Source organism: Vipera berus (genome assembly GCF_964194415.1).
Source record: "Vipera berus genome assembly, chromosome: 2".
Taxonomy (NCBI): Eukaryota; Metazoa; Chordata; class Lepidosauria; order Squamata; family Viperidae; genus Vipera; species Vipera berus.
In genome coordinates, this window is record NC_138203.1 from 151,540,750 (window position 1) to 151,562,643 (window position 21,894).

Sequence of the window (21,894 nt, forward strand, 5' to 3'; positions counted from 1 at the left end):
CTCTGAGGTACCGAGAAGAAAATTCTTAACTTAATGGATAAACACCAGGCAAGGAAAGAATGGTGTGTCATCTGTTTTTTGTTGTTGTTGTTTTTTATCTCTTATTCCCAGTTTGCCACTAGCAAAATGTTTTGGAAACTTATATTTGACAAAGAAACTTTGTGTTCTGCTAGTGATCATCCTCCGAATGTTTTGTTCTCAAGCGTTTAAAAGTAATTATATTTAGATTCTGAATGGGTTGCATATTTATCCATAGCAGTTTTGTAAAAAAAAAAAGACTAAGCGAGCCAACTATTCATCAATGACTATTTCTGATTAAATTGATCAAGGGATTTTTCACTGTTGTCAATTCGTGCAGTTGCTCTGGCAAAATAAATAAATAAATGAGTCAGGCATGTTAGACATTTAAATGCTAACATTTCATCTAATAGGAATATGAAATACCAATCAGCTCAGACAAGAAGTGAAGGCAAGTGAAAAGTTTGAAAATTATGTTCCTTTCCCTCACAATAGGCAAAGGACGCTATGGGGAAGTGTGGCGTGGTACTTGGCATGGGGAGAATGTGGCTGTCAAGATTTTCTCTTCCCGTGATGAGCAGTCTTGGTTTCGTGAGACTGAGATTTACAACACGGTGCTGCTAAGGCATGACAACATCTTAGGTGAGTGGAAAGAATGCAGAAATTCCACAACTCAGTCCCAAAAAGTCCTAGGCAAGCAAACGGAGGCAGTACATTTTAAGACCCATGTATTCTTTCTAAATTTGCACAAGGGACTGGAAGAGATGAAGAAGCTCAGAGAATTAAAAGTCTTTGTCTCATTTACACATACGCACAACACATAATTTATAGGTACTTTGTTAGCTTCTTTGGAAATGTTGGAACTTTGGCAATGTATGCTGAGTTTTACCCTCCTTCCCTGCCCGCAGGATTTATTGCATCAGACATGACATCACGGAATTCAAGTACTCAACTCTGGCTAATCACCCACTATCATGAGCATGGCTCCCTCTATGATTACTTGCAATGCACAGTGTTGGACGTGGAGACCTGCTTGCGTTTGGCCACCTCAGTCATCTGTGGGCTCGTTCATCTGCACGTGGAAATCTTTGGCACCCAGGGCAAGCCAGCCATTGCTCATCGGGATCTGAAAAGCCGAAATATCTTGGTCAAGAACAATAAGCAGTGCTGCATTGCTGATTTAGGTGAGTGGATTTTAGAGCAAATGTTTTTGGCAAAGCAGAGGTGCTGATGTGTAACTTTTTCTTAAGGGCAAAAAAGCTTTCTAGGGGAAGTAATCTGAGGAAAGTTCTTCTATTTGCCCTTACAACTTCTAAGCGTCCTGCAATCTGGTTGCCCTCCAGATGTGTGGGTTTCAATTCATAGAATTCCTACTGAGAATCCTGGAATTAAAATTTATATATCTGGAAGGCTGGGAGAGCCTGGCCTAACACTATACTTCCCACCCTGGGAGTATCTTAAATGACCCACCTCTGCTACAAATATAGGAACAAAATGTCACACAGGTAGGGATGGAAGGTACAGTCCTGATTAGGATCTTAGCAGAGGACTTAGAATTTAACTACTTCCTGTTTACTGCAATCCTTATCTGGATTAACTATATTGGTTGTGTGGTGTAAAGCAGGGCTTTTCAACCCGTGATACATGTACCACTGGTGTACTTCGGCACCTGGCAGGTGGTACGTGACCTAGACAAGTGTAGTGTGTGGGGGAATGAGCTAAAGCGGAGGCAGCACCTCAGAGGCCTAGAGGAGAGTCAGCTGGAACTGTGGTGTTGCTGGAGCTCTACTGAGGGTTCAGGATTGGTGCACGCAGCTCCAGCTGATCAGCATTTCCAGTAGCCTCTGCTATCACCGGGAGCAGCAGGCAGGCCTTGGGGTGAAAGAATCAGCTGGAGCTGCAGGGCTGCCTGGGCTCAGCAGAGGCCTCAGGATCAGAGGGCACAGCTCCAGCTGATCAATGCTGCATGCGATGGCCAGCCATGGAGTGGGTGACTACATGGGGGAATGAGACGGTTAGTGACCGACGCTGGAACTCTGACTTAATTTCATCAGTAAGCACTCTCTAGCCACGAGTGCAAAGATTAATGTCAGAGAAACAAGCACAAGTTTCCCATTAAAAGACGGGTAAGTGGGCATACTTTATCACTTTTTTCCCCTTTTTTTTCTTTTGTCATCAAGTTTTTGACACCTTGCTAAGCCACTGGTGGTAATCGAATATTATCATGTCCTAAAAGTGGTATAATCTGTGAAAAGGTTGAAAAGCCCTGGTGTAAAGAATTAGATGCTACATTGTTCTTATCTAAGATCTAAGATGGCGGCGCCTGGAATGGCTGCAGCTGCATTGGCTCTTGAAGGCAAATAGTTTTGGGAGGGATAGTAAGGGCTATAGGCCACATGATCAGGAAGATTTTAATGTGTTTGAGCAACATGGTGGAACTAAGGTAACATACGACATACGACCGACAATCTTTGCTGGCATGGCAAGTTTCTCGTTGTTTTGGAACTGTTGGTGAGACCGTTAAAAGTCGTTGGCACTGTTTGAATTTGTTCTACCAGCAGCAAGATCTGACTGCTGGCCCAGTGATGGATTGTATTGCAAATCAGGGCTGTTTCCAGAGGAGGCAGAGGAGGAGAGGACCTGGAGCTTATGGAGTGAAGGAACTGGATGAGGCTGTCGGCAGGCCCAGAGGAAGAGAGAGAGGCTTTTGGAGGAGTTGGTGGAGGCGGCAGTGTGCTCCAGGGGCGAAAAGAAGCAAGGCCTCTTTAAGGAAAAGGTGGAAGAGTCAGGATCAGAAAAAGGAAAGAAGGCGAGGTTGTCAGAATACAAGCGAATTTGAGGGCTAATCCACATGGAGCCCCATTTCCATCTGTCCTGTGTGCCATCGTTCACTCCCTAGAGACTAAAATGGACAATGTGAAATTTGAACGGGCCACGAACAAGAAGTATATATCGGAGGTGGTGACCCTTTGAGAGCTGTATGCAACGAAATTTCATTTTGATGTATGCCGATTGGTGTACATTCAAAGTGACAATAAAGTTATCATCATCATCATCATTACATCTTGTTCTACTCTTCTCTTTTCATGCATGTTTTTATTGTATTGTATTTTAGTCTTTTTATTTTTATATGTTTTGTGAGTCTGGGACCTGTTGGAATGGAATGGAATGGAATAATTTCTGAAATAACCACTCCTTTTCACAAGATCATATCAGACATCCACAGTTCTTTTAGAAAAAGGCACATAATTTCCTGATTGCATCAGTGGTGACTATTCTTTTATATGAGTAAACAAATAGATCTGTTCTCAGATCTGTTTACAGTGCAATAAATTCAGATACCTCATATAAACAAATCAAGTCATATGTTTTAGAGCAGGGGTGCTCTACGGGCCGGATGCGTCATGCGGAAGCCGCGTCCACCCCATTGCTGGCAATGGCAAAACCGTCCCAATACGTTGCGCAATGTCACGTGACATCGCGAGTTTGACATGTCTGTTTTAGAGGAAAGGACAAATAACTCGTGATCATCAGCCATTCCCACTAGAAAGAGCAAGTTTTCTGGCTTCAGATATTAGCTTTTACCAGATCCCACGGATGCAAGTTAAATTTTCTGTTCAGACCAGGGTTTCCCAAATTGTGCGGTGTTCCTCTGTCAGAGAAGGGCACATAGTCCAGGGAGAGGTGAAGAATCTTTTAGATCAAGGGTCCCCAACCCCCAGTCCATGGCCCGATGGCAACCAGGCCACACAAGTGGCGGACGAGCACAGGATGCTCCATTTGCACAAGAGATATGCATGCATGTGAAACCATCCCCAATGGCACTTCTCAGGCCAAAAATGAAGCAAGATTCTTACTTCATTAGAAAGCCAAGTACAAATAAAGGAAAAGAATAGGTGGAGTTGTGGTGCATGTGAAGTTGTATGCCATAGACAAAGGCACATATGTATACCTTCATCCTACTAAACTGAAGTGCATTCTCGTGCTCTCTCTGTAATGCTATACAAGCCACAAATGTTATGTTATTCTCCTAAGCTCAGGGTAATGCCTTTTTTTCCAGTCAAATCTAACCTTTTTGATGTTTAGCTTTCTGATGCAGGATTCCCTGTTTATAATGGTGGAATTGCTACTTTTTTTCAGGATTGGCAGTTATGCATTCTCAGAGCAGTGATTACTTGGATATTGGGAACAACCCACGAGTGGGCACCAAACGCTATATGGCACCTGAAGTTTTGGATGAACAGATTCGTATGGATTGTTTTGAATCCTTCAAGCGGACAGACATCTGGGCTTATGGTCTGGTCCTGTGGGAGATAGCCCGAAGAACCATTGTGAATGGTAAGGAAGGCCAAATGAAAATAAGTTAAGATGTGGTATTCTAGGGCCTTGCCTCATGGTTCAGGCAAAATGCAATCCATTTATTCTCGCCACAGGATGTTTATACCGTGGTAAGTTGCAAGTCGGATAAGATTCTAAGTTCAAAAGGAGAACTCTACAAAATGGATGGAAGCTTAGCAGAAATCAATCTTCTCTGATCCAGACACAATTGGATGTTTTTTCTATTAGTCACGGGACTATAGAAACTTCATCTGCAACATTTAATGGTTTCCGGCAGTGTGCCCACCTGCTCAGAAAAGGGTAAAATGGAAAGCAAACTGGGAGGTCAAAGAGAGCTCTCAGAGCAATTTCTCTTGCTTGCAGGGAGTGTTTTGTGACTGGCCATACCTACCAGGTCAGCCATTTTGTCAGGGAGCCATATGCTAGCTACCTTCTTGGATCAGGCCAAATGTCCATTGAGTCCAGCCATTTTAGCAGTCTGTAATGCAGACCCGGAGTCAGTAATGCTCTGGCATTGCTGCTCCTCATCAACTAGGATTCGAAGGTCTCTCGTGTTCAGAGGTCTATTTCCCTCTTAATATGAAGATTGTGTTTAACTATTTAGAATTTCAGTTATTCCTCTCCTTCATGCCAAACTGTTGCCATAAATGGAGGAAACTGTTTACTCGATTTTCTGTATCAGCAGGCCATCTGATCAGCAGTGGTTGAAATCTCACAAGATGGTCGTCTCTGTATGTTACTTCATGCCGGATTCAGCTTTCAACACAGTCTTGCAAACATTTGTAAAGTTGTCTTTGCAGTGTTGTGGCCAAAGCTAGAACCTGAACATATATGAGTGGAATAACAACCAGCTTTTCATAGCTCTCTACCAACTCTTACCTGCTCAGAGATCCTGTAAACAGATCCTAATTGTGTGGCCTAGAAACAGTTTTAAGACAGTTCATACATTGTGTTGAGCATAATTTGCTCAACTGTAATTTGCTGAACAGATTAAAACTGGCAGATTTCACAGAGGGCCATTGGTCCTTTCAAAATGGCAGTGGGCCATCTCTGTTCCTCCATCAGCCCCAGCCAACAGGGAGAGAGATTGCCTGGAACTAGAGTCTTAGGTTGCCCACCTCTTTAATTTGAAGGAAAAACCTCTAACTTCTGGCATTGCAGCTGAGTTCCTGCTTTATTGAGGATCTGGAATCTCAGCTGCTGTTAAAGAATGGAAGGAGCCGGCCCTGCCTGCCACTCTCCCCCTTGCATTTGGCTCCCTGTGTAGAAACAATCGCTAATCAGGCCTGTTAATGGGGATGTTTTTGACTGGCCTAGTTGGAAGTGTTTTCATTTTTCTTTTTCCACACGAATGATTAGCTGTAAATTATAAACACTGTAATCTAGTGTCAGCGCCCAGCTTGCAGATTAAAGGGACCATTAGACTCAATCAGCACTTTGTTTGTTCAACTCTGATTAGGAAACAAGCAGCATCACAGCTTAGTTTGGCAACTAGCCACCTTCAGGGAACTTCGGCTATCCTCTGACCAACGCTGCTGTGAAGCTGCCTTTGCTCTTACATTGGCAAAACATGCAGAGATTTCCCGTGACAGTTTCACGGTTGATTTCCCCCCCCCCCTTTGTGCTTTTAACATTCCATCAGGGAACAGGCTGGAAAAGGATCCCACCTCTGAAGCGTTCTTACCTGCAGACCAGGCTATACTGTACAAGCTTGCTGTGAGGATCGCTGAAAAGGTGTTTTATATGGTTGTGTTTGTTGTGTAGTGAGTACTTTGCGCAGGAAAAAAGACGAGGCGAGTGAGTTTAACAAAGCTCATGGTTTATTGCTTGCAGGATCTGAACTGAGAATTGGGCTGCAGCTTGCAGCAATTTATAGCCTGGCCCCTAGGCAGCAGCCAATAAGTTTAAAACAACCATTTGCCGCCTAGAGGCAGCCAATAGCAGCACTGGAGACCTGGAGTCTGGGTTGCTGGAGAGCCTTAGCTGCTCCAGCTTACCACTTGGTGTTACCATTGAGCCCAATACATAACAGTGTTAAAGATCAAAGTGACACAAAGCTAATATAAAGTTGAGAAAGAAAAGAAAAAAAGAACTTAAAGAAAAAGCTAGAAGAACAAGAGAAAAAAAAGAAAGAAAAATAGAAAAGAGCGAAAAAGGTACAAAGGAGTATCCTCCTGATCATCTTTACAGCAGTTATAAGAACAGCTAAAAATTTAACTCTTACTCTGTTACAACACATGATTCAAAATCATAAATCATAAATTCATTTTTTTTAGTTTTGTGCAAAAAATCCAAAAAGTGTTTCCAATCATCAGTAAACTTTTTTCCCCCCTGTGCTCAAAGAAGTCAATTTAGTCATCCCAGCAGAGTCTATCATCTTTACCTAGCATTCTTCTATCCTGGGTAGTGCCAAATCTTCCAATATTGTGCAAACAATAATCTCACTGCAGCAAGATCCAAAGTATTTTTGGATTTCCAGCTACTGGCCCCTGGCAATTAGCACTTAGCAGAAACTGCCCTAGAGTGAAAAAGTAAGACAGTGTTATCTATAAACCTGTACATTTTCCAAGGATAAAGAAATCATTTAGTTGATAGTCTTGGATCCATAGAATAGGGATTTGAAGAATTATGTTGCTCGATAGGAAAGCTTCTATGTTGTTGCAAAGGACCCTAGTTCAACCCTCTAAATGGGGGTCCCTTGCTGAAACTATGGGCAGGAATAAGCAATTCTGAGCTAAAAGCCTACCCTCTTGATTTGAAGAGCAGCTTAAGTATGGATATACGTGTGAATCAAGAGCCAGACCAGCACTGGGGTTAGAATGCTAGAGGTAGAATTAAGGAGAAACTTCCGCGAGCTACATTGGTTACCAGTTGTCTTCCGGGTGAGATTCAAGGTTCTGGTTATGATCTTCAAGTCCTTACATGGCATGGGTCCGGGGTACCTCGAGGACCACCTGCTGCCGGCGTCAACCTCCCTCCGCCCTGTGCGTTCCCACAGAGAGGGCCTCCTCAGGGTGCCTCCGGTCAGGGAATGTCGACTGGTGGCCCCCAGGGGGAGGGCCTTCTCTGTGGGCGCACCGGCTCTATGGAACCAACTGCCGGTTGAGCTCCGGATGGCATCGGACCTTCGCTCCTTCCGGCGCGGCCTGAAGACCCACTTGTTTGAACTAGCTGGTCTGGCCTGATGGGGGACGTAAGGGTTTTTTAATGGGTTTTTTATTGTTATTGTATTTTTAATTGGGCACTTGTTTAATTCCTTTTTAATTTTTGTACTTGCTATTTATATATGCCCTGTTCACCGCCCTGAGTCCTTCGGGAGAAGGGCGGTATACAAATTTAATAAAAGTAAAGTAAAGTAAAGTAAAGCTTTGCCTCCTGGAGTTGTCGGTGCTCTATCACTGGGGGTTTTTAAGAAGAGACTGGACAGTCACTTGTCAGAAAGAGTATATGATCTCCTTGATCAGAGGGTTAGACTAGAAGACATCCAAGGTCCCTTCCAGCTCAATTCTGATTGGTTGAAACTACAGGTAGTCCTTGCTTTAAAAACAGTTATTTAACAACTGTTCCAAATTGCAATGTCTCCAGAAGGGGCACTTGACCACTTGTAATAATATAAGAAAGCATGATGCCTTATAACATAAAAAAAAAACCTAGATTCATCTCAAGTTCACATACAAGCTCCCCATTCTTTCCTCGGTTCCCAAATGCATGTTGAAACAGCCATGCCTTTAAAGCCTACTAAATATTCCAGGGTGGGGGTGGGCGGGGGGGGAGGCAGTCCTCCTGTCGGGGAGGCAGAGGCTCTAACATGCCCTGTTTCCCTGAAAATAATCCCTAGCATGATTTTTCAAGATGCTCGTAATATAAGCCCTCCCCCCAAAATAACTCCCAGTTATGACTGTCAGCCAGATAGACTCATTTAGTCCCGTATGTCCCTGAAAATAAGACCTAGCCAGAAAATAAGACCCAATGAGTCTTTTGGAGCAAAAATTAATATAAGACCTGGTCTTATTTTGGGGCAAATATGGTAGCAAGGTACCTCCTACAAGGAATGCTCAGAAATTAGGAAAATGCTATGTACTGATACTGACTACTGGTTTGTGTTTGAGATTGGATTGATTTGATTGATTGATTGAATGAATGAATTTTATCCCACCTTTTATTATCTTTTATAAACAATTCCAAGGATGCAAACATACCTAATATTCCTTCCTCCTCCTATTTCCCCTACAAAACAACCTGTGAGATGAGTTGGGCTGAGAGAGAATGACTAGCCCAAAGTCACCCAGCCAGTTTTCATGCCTAAGCAGGGACTAGAGGTCACCACCTTCTGATTTTCAGCCTAGTGCTTTAAGCACCAGATCAAACCGTGCACTCATTTTCAGATCAAAGGCTAAAGTTCTTGACTGAAGGGAAGGGAGGATAAGGACCACGCTCCAAAAAGTAGACAGATTCAGAGAAAGATACAATGGATCCAAGAGCAAACGAAGGAAATCAAATCAAATTAAGATTCTATGAATAACATGGTATTTACTCACCATGTCTTGAGCAATATTTCTTTCCTCTCATATTAAAATTAGAGCTTTATCGCAACATACTTTATGAGCTTTGGAGGCTGCCACTAAGTTTTTCTGGTACCATATTTACTCCTAAGAAGTTTGCTTGGTGTTTGTTTTAATTTACAAATCACCCATCTCCCAGTGACTGGGCAGCTGACAACTAAAACTTGCACCCCCTCTGGTTTTTCCCACCCATGCTTGGTGATGCAGGAAACTGAGTGTGGGATTTTCTCTTTGCAAAAGAGGAAAGGGAGGGAGGGAGGGAGGGAGGGAGGAAGGAGAAAGAAAGAAAGAAAGAAAGAAAGAAAGAAAGAAAGAAAGAAAGAAAGAAAGAAAGAAAGAAAGAAAGAAAGAAAGATAATAATAATAATAATAATAATAATAATAATAATAATAATAATAATAATAATAATAATAATAATAATAATAATAATAATAATAAGAAGAAGAAGAAGAAGAAGAAGAAGAAGAAGAAGAAGAAGAAGAAGAAGAAGAAGAAGAAGAAGAAGAAGAAGTAGTAGTAGTAGTTGGAAGGGACCTTGGACGTCATCTAGTCCAACCCCCTGCTCAGGCAGGAAACCCTATACCATTTCAGACAAATGGCTGTCCAGTCTCTTCTTAAAAACTTCCAGTGTTGGAGCATTCACCACTTCTGGAGGCAAGTTGTTCCACTGGTTAGTTGTTCTAACTGTCAGGAAATTTCTCCTTAGTTCTAGGTTGCTTCTCTCCTTGACTAGTTTCCATCCGTTGCTTCTTGTCCTGCTTTCAGGTGCTTTGGAGAATAGCTTGGCTCCCTCTTCTTTGTGGCAGCCCCTGAGATATTGGAACACTGCTAGATAGATAGATAGATAGATTAGAGTTTGAAAGATAGATTAGAGTTTGGTAGGAGCCTTTCCAAGTTATTAAATGGCGCAGGTTTTCATGAGCTGCATTAGATGCATAGAGTGGGTCTCCTTTTCTGCAAAGGAGACGTCCCCTTCCTATTTTCAAGAGAGGCACTCTAAGGACTAAATAATTTTACTTACCCAAGGCAGAAGGAAAAAAAAGAGCAGATGTTTTAACAGAGAAATACCAATAGCCCACTTTGTCCAAGCTTATTGGAAGGTGCTCTGTAACTCTAGGTTACCACAGTACAAACCCTTGCTTCTGAATGGTCTCTTGCTGTTTGGCTTCTTTTTGGCTTAGCCTAGGACGCTCCCTAAACCCAGCCACTGTACTTTACGATTTATAGCTTAGTGTGAACCCAGAGCAATGATGTCTTATGCAGGAAGCTGATTAAACAAACAACGGCTCAGCTCAGTGCCTAAAGCTAGCCATGTTGATGCCTGCTCTGTTCCAATTTGGTATTCCCCCCCCACATAACCAGAGATTACACTATTGAAATTTGTGAGCTTGTTAATTTCTTTGTTCTAAATCTCACTACTTGTCTGATCCTTGACTACAGAAACAAGAGGCTTCGAAGAAAATAATGTCTGATCCTTGCTTATAGAACAAGAGGCTTCAAAGAAAATAGTGATTACATTAAAAACAGCCAAACTAAAACCCAATTGAGGCACGTATTAACTGTCTCCCTTTCAGCATAAACAGTACCAGTTAATAAGCCAATTACAGTCACAATAAAGAACCTTTAACTGGGTGCCTTTTACATGCCCCACTCTTTGTCTTTGGAAGATCCTGTGCCAGCTGCAAGTGAAAATGTGTTAGTATTGCTTGGCGCGGCTAGACCACCTTGAGGAAAAATGGTATCGTGTCTGTTTTCTAGCTAGAGCAAAGTACTGAGATGTTCTTTACTGGAAACCAGGACCCCGTCATTCAAAATCATGTTGTCAGATGGATTAGGGTCAAGTTACATCGAGCTGTTTAATATAGAAAGATTTAACAAAGCCATAGGTAACTGATGGAGGTCCTACCTAGGACCTAGAGTTCCTGGCCAGCAGGTGGCACCAAACGCATTCGTGCTGAGAACTGGTAGGAACCATTCTGAGCATTGTAAGGAAACAGTCCAGTGAACCTAGAACAGCTTCTCAAGTCATTTGGCCGGTAATGCTGAGTTCAGCAACCATTCCAGCTGTAACGCCAGACATTTAAAAGTCCATTGATACGAAAGTTCACATCCAACTTCAGCGCAATGTTTAATATTGTATTATGCCTCAAAAATCTATTAACAGCACAGTAAGTTAAATACTTGAATCCATCCACACCGTGTTTGCGTATGTTTTACAGTCTGCGTGTAGTACTTTTCACGATGTCAGCATGGACCTGGGGCTGGTTCATGGATCTTCGTGTTTCAGAGACAGTAGATTGTGTTTGGCCTTCCAAGGCTCGGGGCCTTTCTGAAGAACTGAAGAACATATCAATTGTAGAGAGAAATAATTCTTTCTGGTGCAGGCCTTGTTTCAGTTATCATCTAGGGGTTTTCTTCTACTGAACACCGTTTCACACCCTGATTGCAAAACTGCAGACTTGGGAGTCCCTGATGACTGCAACACTAATTAGGTTAGCCAGAGGAAACCCCTTAAAAGGTGCACCCACTTGCTGAGGTATGTCTCAGCACTTTGGACAGAGGGCCTTTTTATGTAACTTTCCCTCAAGATTCACACTTGGTCCCCACACCTTTTGTCTTGCAGGAAGCAGTCAAAAAAATCTCTTTTATAGGGAAATTCTTTTGAGTGTAGCTTTTTAAACCCACTTGTAGCTGTTTCAACCTTGGATTTATTTTTATGGTTATCTATTTACATCCTATGATTTGAAAGATATGCTAAAGAGGATAGTGAAGTTAACTGTTATAGTAATACCAGTATAGCAATAGCAAGGCAATTAGACTTACATACTGCTGCACAGTGCTTTAGAGAGCCCTCTCTAAGCGGTTTACAGAGTCAGCCTATGGCCCCTAACAATCTGGCTCCTCATTTTACTGACCTCGGAAGGATGGAAGGCTGAGTCAACCTTGAACCGGTTGGAACTGAACTCCTGGAGTGAGCAGTGAGTTAGCCTGCACTACTGCATTCTAACCACTGTGCCACCACATCTCTATGCAAAATAATAATAATAATAATAATAATAATAATAATAATAATAATAATAATAATAATAATAATAATAATAATAATAATTTGGAAGGGACCTTGGAGGTCATCTAGTCCAACCCCCTGCTCACACAGAAAACCCTATACCATTTCGGACAAATGGCTGTCCAGTCTCTTCTTAAAAACTTCCAGTGTTGGAGCATTCACAGCTTCTGGAGGCAGGTTGTTCCACTGGTTAATTGTTCTAACTGTCAGGAAGTTTCTCCTTAGTTCTAGGTTGCTTCTCTCCTTGATTAATTTCCATCCGTTGCTTCTTGTCTGGTCTTCGGGTGCTTTGGGAAGTTAACAAAAACTGATGATTTTTTTCCAGTTAATGCATTGGTAGTTCCTTCTAGCACTAAAGATGTCAGGATTTTTTTAACCATTGGTCTCTAATTTCTTTAAGGGGTTATACTATACTTTAGTTCCACAGATGCCCCATAATTATAAAGATATTCTTTCTGGATTCTTACTAAATCATTTGCTAAAATGTGTGCCAACAACAGAAACTATATAACTTTGATCCCAAGTCAAAAATCGAACTACCTTGGTTTAATATCATGAACACTTTCTTGCATGTTTTAAGTCATAATGAGTATGAGTATAAATGTAATTTAGAAATGAATACAATTGCAAATTGTCAGTGTGAGAGATTGCAGCACTACGTGTCTGTCTGTGTTTGTTTGCATAGAAACAAGAACAAGATACCTGAGTCATTAGTAACCACAATGTTTATGTGTACCAAATTTAAAGTAGCTTTCACAGTAAGAAATACTGATTCTAGCATGAGGTCTGTAAGACCCTTGACTGGCAAGTAGATCTCAAATTGTATACAGATAGTCCTTGACTCATAATAGTTCATTTTATAACTGTTCAAAGTTACAACAGCACTGAAAAAAGTGGTGGGATTCAGCCAGTTCGCACCACTTTGGCAGAACCGGTAACTAATTTTTTGTTGCCCAGGCCCAGAATGGACTTCCAGAAGCAACATCCACACAGAGAACTGGTTGTTCACATATTTGAATCCCACCACTGCTTATGACCATTTTTCACACTTGTGATTGTTCCCTCCCCATGATCACGTAATCAAAATTTGGACACTTTGCAACTGATTCATATTTATGACGGTTGCAGTGTCCTGGGCTCATGTGATCATATTTGCGACCTTCTGACAAGCAAAGTCAGTGGGAAAGCCAGAATCATTTAACAACCGTGTTACTGACTTAGCAACTACAGTGATTCACTTACCATTTGTGGCAAGAAAGATCATAAAAGGGGGCAAAATTCACTTAACAAATGTCTCACTTAGCAAAAGAAATTTTGGGCTCAGTTGTGGTCGTAAGTCAAGGACTACCTGTATGCTATGGGTAAGAAACAGGATTCACATGAAGAATTATTGTTTTTTTATCTTCCATTCTGAAAAGAGCCATACCATTACATACACTAATTCAGTTGCCAAATTTGAAAAACACTGATTTACACCAATTTAGCCTCATTTTGCCATCCTCCCTATAAGAAAACAACAGCCTCTGTCAAGCCTTCCTTCAACATTACCCCTTGCCATCCACCCCCATCTTCCTGCAATTTACCTATCTTGCTAAGCTAGTGGAAACTGCTTTATTGCCTTTAATGGGAGACGTGAGCATTTGCTCATGAGGCGTGCATGGGCATGTGCGTTGTCACTCACAAAGCAGTCTCACCACTTGCTATTTCTCAACTGGAGGCTGTTTAAAAGATTTCTACCTTGGTCTTTCCTGTATTTTTCCGCTCAGCTTTCTCAGAGCTCTTTTCTCGTGCTGTTTTTGTAATTTCGTACTACATTATGCCAGGAAAAAAAATATATGTCTGAAATGTAATAATTGATAATTTTGTACATTTCTTTGTCCTTTTGGAAGGGATGCTTAGTGACAATTTGCCAAATTCTGACAGCACTGAGATGATAGGAGACTGAGCTCACTGTGGCTTGGATTGTCCTATAACACAAACCATATTAATTGTAGGACTCTAAGGTATCCTTTGGATTCTTTGTTCTTTCTTAAACTTTACACATTTGATGATATCGTGCATCTGCTTCAAGTAGTAAGAGAAAATACTTTCTCTGAAGCATGTGCTCTACAATTTGCAAATGGATTTTGGAGGCAATTCCTGATTTGTACCTGCTTCCTACTCTCTCCTTTGCAAAGTCTACAAAACATTTCAATGCTCTCAGCTAAACTGCTAGTAAATCGGAACAGAAAATCTGACTACTGACTACAAATACTTACTACTGTACTTAATAAGAGTCAAACCAAATGTCTGTCTAATTCACATTCTATGAATTCTCACAGAATAAGGGGTACTGGAATAAACCATCTAGAGCAGCGGCCACCAATTTTTTCGGCACCAGGGACCGGTTCCGTGGAGATAGGCTTTTCTGCGGACTGGAGGGGCCATGGGTTTGCGTACTGCCTGCATCCCATAGATGCAGCTTCGCTTGTTTAAATGGCCCAGTTTCTAGTGCTGGTCCACAGACTGGGGGTTGGGGACCCCTGATCTAGAGCACTTTGCCCTGATATGTTATGTGTCCACTAAGGAGGGACACTTATGCCTGGGATTGTCCGGGTAGAATCTTTTCACTGAGATTTTCCAGAGGAAATGTTTTAAAGTCTTTTCTTGTAACAAACTCTTGGAATTGGTTGGATTGCCAAATGACAGAAATGCACATCAAGATGGGTCTTTTATACAACAACGTCCTCAAACTCAGTTCAGTTGTTTTTGATTTCAGGGGAAAATAAAAGCCATTAGTTTATATACCGTAGCTTTGGAGAACATGACTGCTGGCATAGGATCTAAACAAATTCCAATTACATGTTCCTGATGATTCCTCTTGTCTGGATAATGGACAGATTTAGCTTCTTTCCATATATATATATACCTGTATACTCATAGAATTGAAATAGAACCACTTGAAATTCATTTTTTTCTATTTGTATGAGCCCGATCTTTTATCAGCCCAGTCCTGAATCTGTGTAGCTTTTCTTTGGCCTTATTTGACTATGTTCGAACAGCAGGACCAGGGTTGGACATAACAGATGATACAAGAAGATGATGTTCACATTGAATAATTTCTGCATGCTTACAGTTTCAAGGCTTCTCCTTCCTGTTCCCTCCATCTTTTTCTCCTGCAGGGATTATTGAAGATTATAAACCTCCTTTCTTTGACTTGGTTCCAGTCGACCCCAGCTTTGAAGACATGAAAAAAGTGGTTTGCACTGACCAGCAGACACCCACCATTCCCAATCGGATGTTCTCTGATCCAGTGAGTGATGCAATCTGTTAGAAAGATAACTTTTAGCAGTTTGTGTTGTTAAGAGGAGGGGGTTCCTGTTGTTTTAAAAAGGACGCTTGTTGAGCTAGGACTGCTGTGTGGCCATCAACTTCCAGACTAGGGGCAGAAGGAAAGAAAGCATCTCGTAGCATGCCAGCATAGGAATCAGGCTTCCCAGCTAGATCTATTGAACAGTTTGGGGAGACGGAAGCTTCTTCCATGCAGGAGGGAAGCTGTGCCCTCTCCAAATGATGCCATGTATCTTCTAGCTGTCATCATCATCATCATCATCATAAGAAGAAGAAGAAGAAGAAGAAGAAGTTGGAAGGGACCTTGGAGGTCATCTAGTCCAACCCCCTGCTCAGGCAGGAAACCCTATACCATTTCAGGCAAATGGCTGTCCAGTCTCTTCTTAAAAACCTCCAGTGTTGGAACATTCACCACCTGCAGCACACTGCTGGCTCATATTGAAGTGATTGTCTACTAGGTCTTGGAAAGATGAGATGATTTACCCCGTTCATTCACTCCCCTTCTTCTCTGAGATAGCTGTTCTGATGGCCATTTTTAGCACTTCCTCCAAAGCAGTGCTCCTTAGCTTAAGCCACTTTAAAATGTGTAGACTTCAGCTCCCAGAATGCCTCAGCCAACATGCTGACTGGGGTATTCTGGGAGTTGGAAGTCCACACATTTTAAAACTGCAAGGTTGAGAAACTGCTCTACAGCTGCAGGGTAGGCATTTCCCTATAAGGATCCCCACTCTCGCTACACAAGGGTTGCTGTGCCTTGGTGTTTTATTCCCCTAGCCTAGGAGAAATCTGGGCTGCCCCACCACATTATGGCTCTGTTAACTATTTAATCTGTTAATGACATTTATGTGGCAACCCATTTCACCAAAAGTGACTTTGGACAGCGTACAACAATCAACAAAATAGAAAATAATTATAATCATTATAAAAATATCAAGTCATTATTAAAACCAAAACACCACTACAAACAATTAAATATACAAACCACACAGAGTGAGTAAAAAGATGAATCACGGTGGAGACGTCTAGGAATATCTCTAATTCCCCCGTATTTTACTTACCGTGGAGAGAAATGAGGATTGAGACTATTAGAGCATCAGTTGTTTCCCATTCTTCAAGCGACCTCGTGGTCTGCTTGAAGGATTGCTTTGTAAGCTTGTTGCAAAAATTACCAGGTGGATTTGAGAGGCACACTCTCCACAGGGTAACTTCTAAAAAAATAATATTTCTAACAGTTCAGATTGCCAGTCTTCCATTTGAAGATTTATCATATAGTTTATGTCTCTTCTAGTTTGCCAGAAGACACTGTGCCCATCTGTGTCTTGCCCTTTCCAGTTCTCTGTCCAACCTTTTTTCTACATTTTCTATCTTTCCCCCCAAAAAAAATTGTTACAAAAACCAGTATTCTACTATTGTAGAACATCTGCCAGAGATAGGGCTGAATGAATGAAGCAAAGGGATAGGGAAGAAAATCCATGACTTGCTCTCTGTTTTCTGACTTGATACCTGGCAAATTAGCTGCAGGACCTATTCTCGACTTTTATAGGTCAGAGAAGCGCAGATTGCGTTGTAAATTATGACTTCAGATCCCTGGGAGAGAATCTTGGCACTAGTTCAGGGAAAGAAAACGAAAAAAAAAGAATGCAAAGATAAGAGGAGCAGGAAGAAACGTGGGCAGCGGGTGCTGGAATCCCAGAAGCTAGAGGGGAGGAGGGTGACCAGGGCCTTGGGTGGTCAGGAGATAAAATGCCACCACAAAGCTATTCACCCTCCTTAGAATAAACCACACAGGCAAACAAGTGGATGATAAGGGGTTGTTTGTTGCATTACAGGCCACCAAACTGAGGTTTCCTTCATGTAAACAAGGGTGTGCCCCAATTAGCAATTGAATTTGAACAGGGTCACTATCTTAATTAAGCAAGGGAGACATGAAGAGCCAGCATCATTGAACTTGAGCACCATTTCATTCCTCGAAGAGCCCTGTCCACTATTTTAATGCATAAAGAAAGCTTTTGTTTCTCATCCTCATATTCCTAAGGTCTTTTTTTTCCTTCCAGAAACCACTAAATGGTAAATATCTCATTTTTGTCCTTAAACTGAATTAGGTGGTCAGATAGCAAATAGCTCAAGATCACCTGATGGAGCTCCTGACTGAGGTGGATTTCCTTGGGCCAAGCATCTCTGTGGCATAATACCATTGACTTGTAAGACACTAGGGCAGGGGTAGGCAACCTTGGCTCTTTTATGACTCGTGGACTTCAACTCCCAGAATTCCTGAGCCAGCTGCCGGCTCAGGAATTCTGGGAGTTGAAGTCCACGAGTCATAAAAGAGCCAAGGTTGCTTACCCCTGCACTAGGGGAAGTGGGGGTGTGGTTTTTTTCTATACAGGTAGTCCTCAGCTTAAAACTACAATTGGGTACAAAATTTCTATTGCTAAATGAGTCGGTTGTTAAGTGAATTTTGCCCCATTTTATGACCTTTTTTGCCACAGTTGTTAAGTAAATTGCTGCAGCAGTTAATTTAGTAATTTAGTAACACAGTTGCTAAATGAATCTGGCTTCCCCATTGACTTTGCTTGTCAGAAGGTCCCAAAAAGCTATCACATGACCCCGGGACCCTGCAACCGACACAAATATGAGTCAGTTGCCAGGCATCCAAATTTTGATCATGGAGATCCTACAAAGGTCGTAAGTGTGGAAAACGGTCATAAGTCACTTTTTCAATGTCATTGTAATGAACTGTTGTAAGTCGAGGACAATCTGTACTTTATCTGGAAAGGTGACGATGGAACACAAATTGGAGTGGAGTATTCCGTAATTAAGAAACTCTTCCCAGACTATCGTTGCCAGCTACCAGAAGCCTTGAAACACAAATAATATATCCTCAATACTAAGTCACATGTTAGCATATGTTAGCCAAAACTATGCCACGTCCTCCTGATTATGTAACTTTTTCCTATTACATGGGAAATTCTGTAATGTCATCACACAAGCGATATGCTGAGATGACACTTTTAGAGCTGACATTTGCGTGCCTAATGAAGCAATAGCGTAACTTCGCTGTACACCCAGGAAGAAAAACAAATGCAAATCGACCTAACCATTTTCACTGATGTTACTCTAAAGTTACAACAAATAGGGATGAAGTCACTCACGTTGTCCTTTGCCAAAGATTAAATATTTCTAGTGATAGAGTACCCATCACAAGATGCACCAATACGTTTATCTTGCCCAGATTATTGCAAGAGTGCTTTGCAAAGGCTGCCTTGGAAGACCATGCAGAAGCTTCATCTTATCCAAACTGTGACACTGCAAGCAGTTAAAGGCACACCATTGACTGCTAAACACAGGGAGTGCAGGCGGCTGCAGGTTCACTGTTGAAAAACCTGGATGCACTCATCTGCTAAGTTTTAGCCCTTTACTCCAGAAGATAGGCTTAAAATACAGGAGGATCTGGACAGACTCGAACACTGGGCGCTATCTAACAAAATGAAATTCAATGGTGAAAAAAGTAAGGTTCTACATTTAGGCAGGAAAAATCAAATGCACAAGTATAGTATAGGTGGTACCTTGCTTGTAACTGTGAGAGGGATCTCGGAGTCCTAGTAGACAATCACTTCAATATGAGCCAGCAGTGTGCTGCAGCTGCCAAAAAAGCCAACACAGTGCTAGGCTGCATTAACAGAGGGATAGAATCAAGATCAAGTGAAGTACTAATACCACTTTACAATGATTTGGTAAGGCCACACCTGGAATACTGCATCCAGTTTTGGTCACCACAATGTAAAAAAGATGTCGAGACTCTAGAAAGGGTGCAGAGAAGAGCAACAAAGATGATTGGGGGACTGGAGGCTAAAACATATAGGGAACGGTTGCTGGAATTGGGTATGTGTAGTTTAACGAAGAGAAGGGTGAGGGGTGACATGATAGCAGTGATCCAATATCTCAGGGGCTGCCACAAAGAAGAGGGAGCCAAGCTATTCTCCAAAGCACCTGAAAGCAGGACAAGAAGCAACGGATGGAAACTAGTCAACCTAGAACTAAGGAGAAACTTCCTGACAGTTAGAACAATTAACCAGTGGAACAACCTGCCTCCAGAGGTGGTGAATGCTCCGACACTGGAAGTTTTTAAGAAGAGACTGGACAGCCATTTGCCTGAAATGGTATAGGGTTTCCTGCCTGAGCAGGGGGTTGGACTAGATGACCTGCAAGGTCCCTTCCAACTTATTACTATTATTATTATTATTATTATTATTATTATTATTATTATTATTATTATTATTATTATTATTATTATTATTATTATTATTATTGTTTCTTTCCTTCCCTGTCCATCTGTCTCCTGTGCTTGTTCATCTCTCTGTTTTGTTCCTGCCTTCCTCTTTGTTTCTTTCCCAGCTCAGCTACCATTTTTCCTTGCCTCACCCCATTCTTTTTTTAAAAAAAAATGTGTGGGTTTTTTTTTGAAGAAAGGATGTGTCTGTGCACAAGCATATACAGTGACCATTTAATGACCATTCAAAGTTACAACAGCACTGAAAAAAGTGACTTATGACTGTTTTTCACACTTACGACCATTGCAGCACCTGATGGTCATGTGATCAAAATTCGGGCACTTGACAACTGGTTCATATTCATGATAGTTGCACAGTGTCCCGGGGGTCATGTGATCACCTTTTGCAACCTTCTGGCAAGCAAAGTCAATGAGGAAGTCAGATTCATTTAACAACGGCATTACTAACTTAACAGCTGCAGTGATTCCCTTAACAATTAAGGCAAGAAAAATCATAAAATGGGGCAAAACTCATTTAACAACTGTCTCACTTAGCAACAGAAATTTTGGGCTTAATTGTGGTTGTAAGTTGAGGACTACCTGTATATGTACTTATGTTTGTGTACATGAGGTTGATTTTGGTGTAATTGGCCATATGCAGATGGGCCTTAGGGACGCGGTGGCTCAGTGGATTAGGATGCTGAGCTTGTCGATCAGAAGGTCAGCAGTTTGGCAGGTTGAATCCCGAGTGCCGCGTAACAGAGTGAGCGCCTATTACTTGTCCCAGCTTGTGCCAACATAGCAGTTTGAAAGCATGTAAAAAATGCAAGTAGAAAAATAGGGACCACTACGGTGGGAAGATAACAGCGTTCCGTGCGCCTTTGGCGTCTAGTCATGCCGGCCACATGACCACGGAGACGTCCTCGGACAAGTGCTGGCTCTTCGGCTTTGAAACGGAGATGAGCACCGGCCCCTAGAGTTGGAAACGACTAGCACGCATGTGCGGGGGAACCTTTACCTTTACCTTGTTGTTGTTAGCTGTGAAGTCGTGTCCGACTCATCGCGACCCTATGGACAACGTTCCTCCAGGCCTTCCTGTCCTCTACCATCTTCTGGAGTCCATTTAAGCTCACGCCTACTGCTTCAGTGACTCCATCCAGCCACCTCATTCTCTGTCGTCCCCTTCTTCTATTGCCCTCAATCTTTCCCAGCATTAGGCTCTTCTCCAGTGAGTCCTTCCTTCTCATTAGGTGGCCAAAGTATTTGAGTTTTAGCTTCAGGATCTGGCCTTCTAAAGAGCAGTCAGGGTTGATCTCCTCTAGGACTGACCGGTTTGATCGCCTTGCAGTCCAAGGGACTCGCAGGAGTCTTCTCCAGCACCATAGTTCAAAGGCCTCAATTCTTTGGCGCTCAGCCTTTTTTATGGTCCAGCTTTCACTGCCATACATTGCAACTGGGAAGACCATAGCCTTGACTATACGCACTCATGGTTGTCAGGGTGATGTCTCTGCTTTTTAGTGTGCTGTCTAGATTTGCCATGGCTTTCCTCCCGAGGAGCAAGCATCTTTTAATTTCTTGGAGTGATCTTGGAGCCCAGGAAAATAAAATCTGTCACGACCTCCATTTCTTCCCCATCTATTTGCCAGGAATTGAGAGGGCCGGATGCCATGATCTTGGTTTTCTTAATGTTAAGTTTCAAACCTTTACCTTAGATGGGCCTTAATTTATTTTATAAATGGGGATCTTATTTTATAGGCATTTCATTCTAATTCATTCTATTTCTGTTATTTTTTTTTATCCCTGTCCTTCTTGGACAGAAGCATATCCCACCCACGTACTTATTTGAGAGGGTGGGCCTTGCAGAAGATTTTTTTTTTCTCTGTCTACTCTTTCAAAAGTAGTCATCTTAAAATTCAGAGTTGCCTTCTATTCTGTAAGCAAGATATTTCACTCTTGATGCCTTTCTGATGTCCTCAATGCCTCTCTCCTCAGGGGCCATAACTGTTGCTAGGACACCTCCCTCCCTCCCCTTCCCAGAACTGTATGATTGACACACAAGCCCTTCTTCCACTTTTCTGCAATCCTTGTCAGACTGTCTTGGTACCTGCATAATGAGGGACAAGAGATTGAATCTGTTACTGCCCCCCTGAGGTGATCTGCACTCAGAACACAATCTGCGAATGGCAGCTTATGGAGAGTCTGGAAAACACCAGGCCTAGTTGGTTCTATTTCCGACTTTCATTTCAAAGTGTGCAGAGCTTCCTGTTTCCAACAGACATCTCCAGAAATCCCTGTTCCATCAGATAAC

The 21,894-nt window shown here is 42.1% G+C and overlaps 1 protein-coding gene across 1 annotated transcript in view; it reads left to right on the forward strand.

Moving 5' to 3' along the window:
• Positions 1-21,894, forward strand: part of ACVRL1 (activin A receptor like type 1) — a 36,912-nt gene that overhangs the window by 11,969 nt on the left and 3,049 nt on the right. The window contains exons 4-7 of the mRNA XM_081316455.1: positions 514-660; positions 927-1,202; positions 4,159-4,356; positions 15,148-15,278. Coding sequence (XP_081172581.1) covers positions 514-660; positions 927-1,202; positions 4,159-4,356; positions 15,148-15,278 — 752 coding nt within the window. The remainder of the gene's footprint in view (positions 1-513; positions 661-926; positions 1,203-4,158; positions 4,357-15,147; positions 15,279-21,894) is intronic.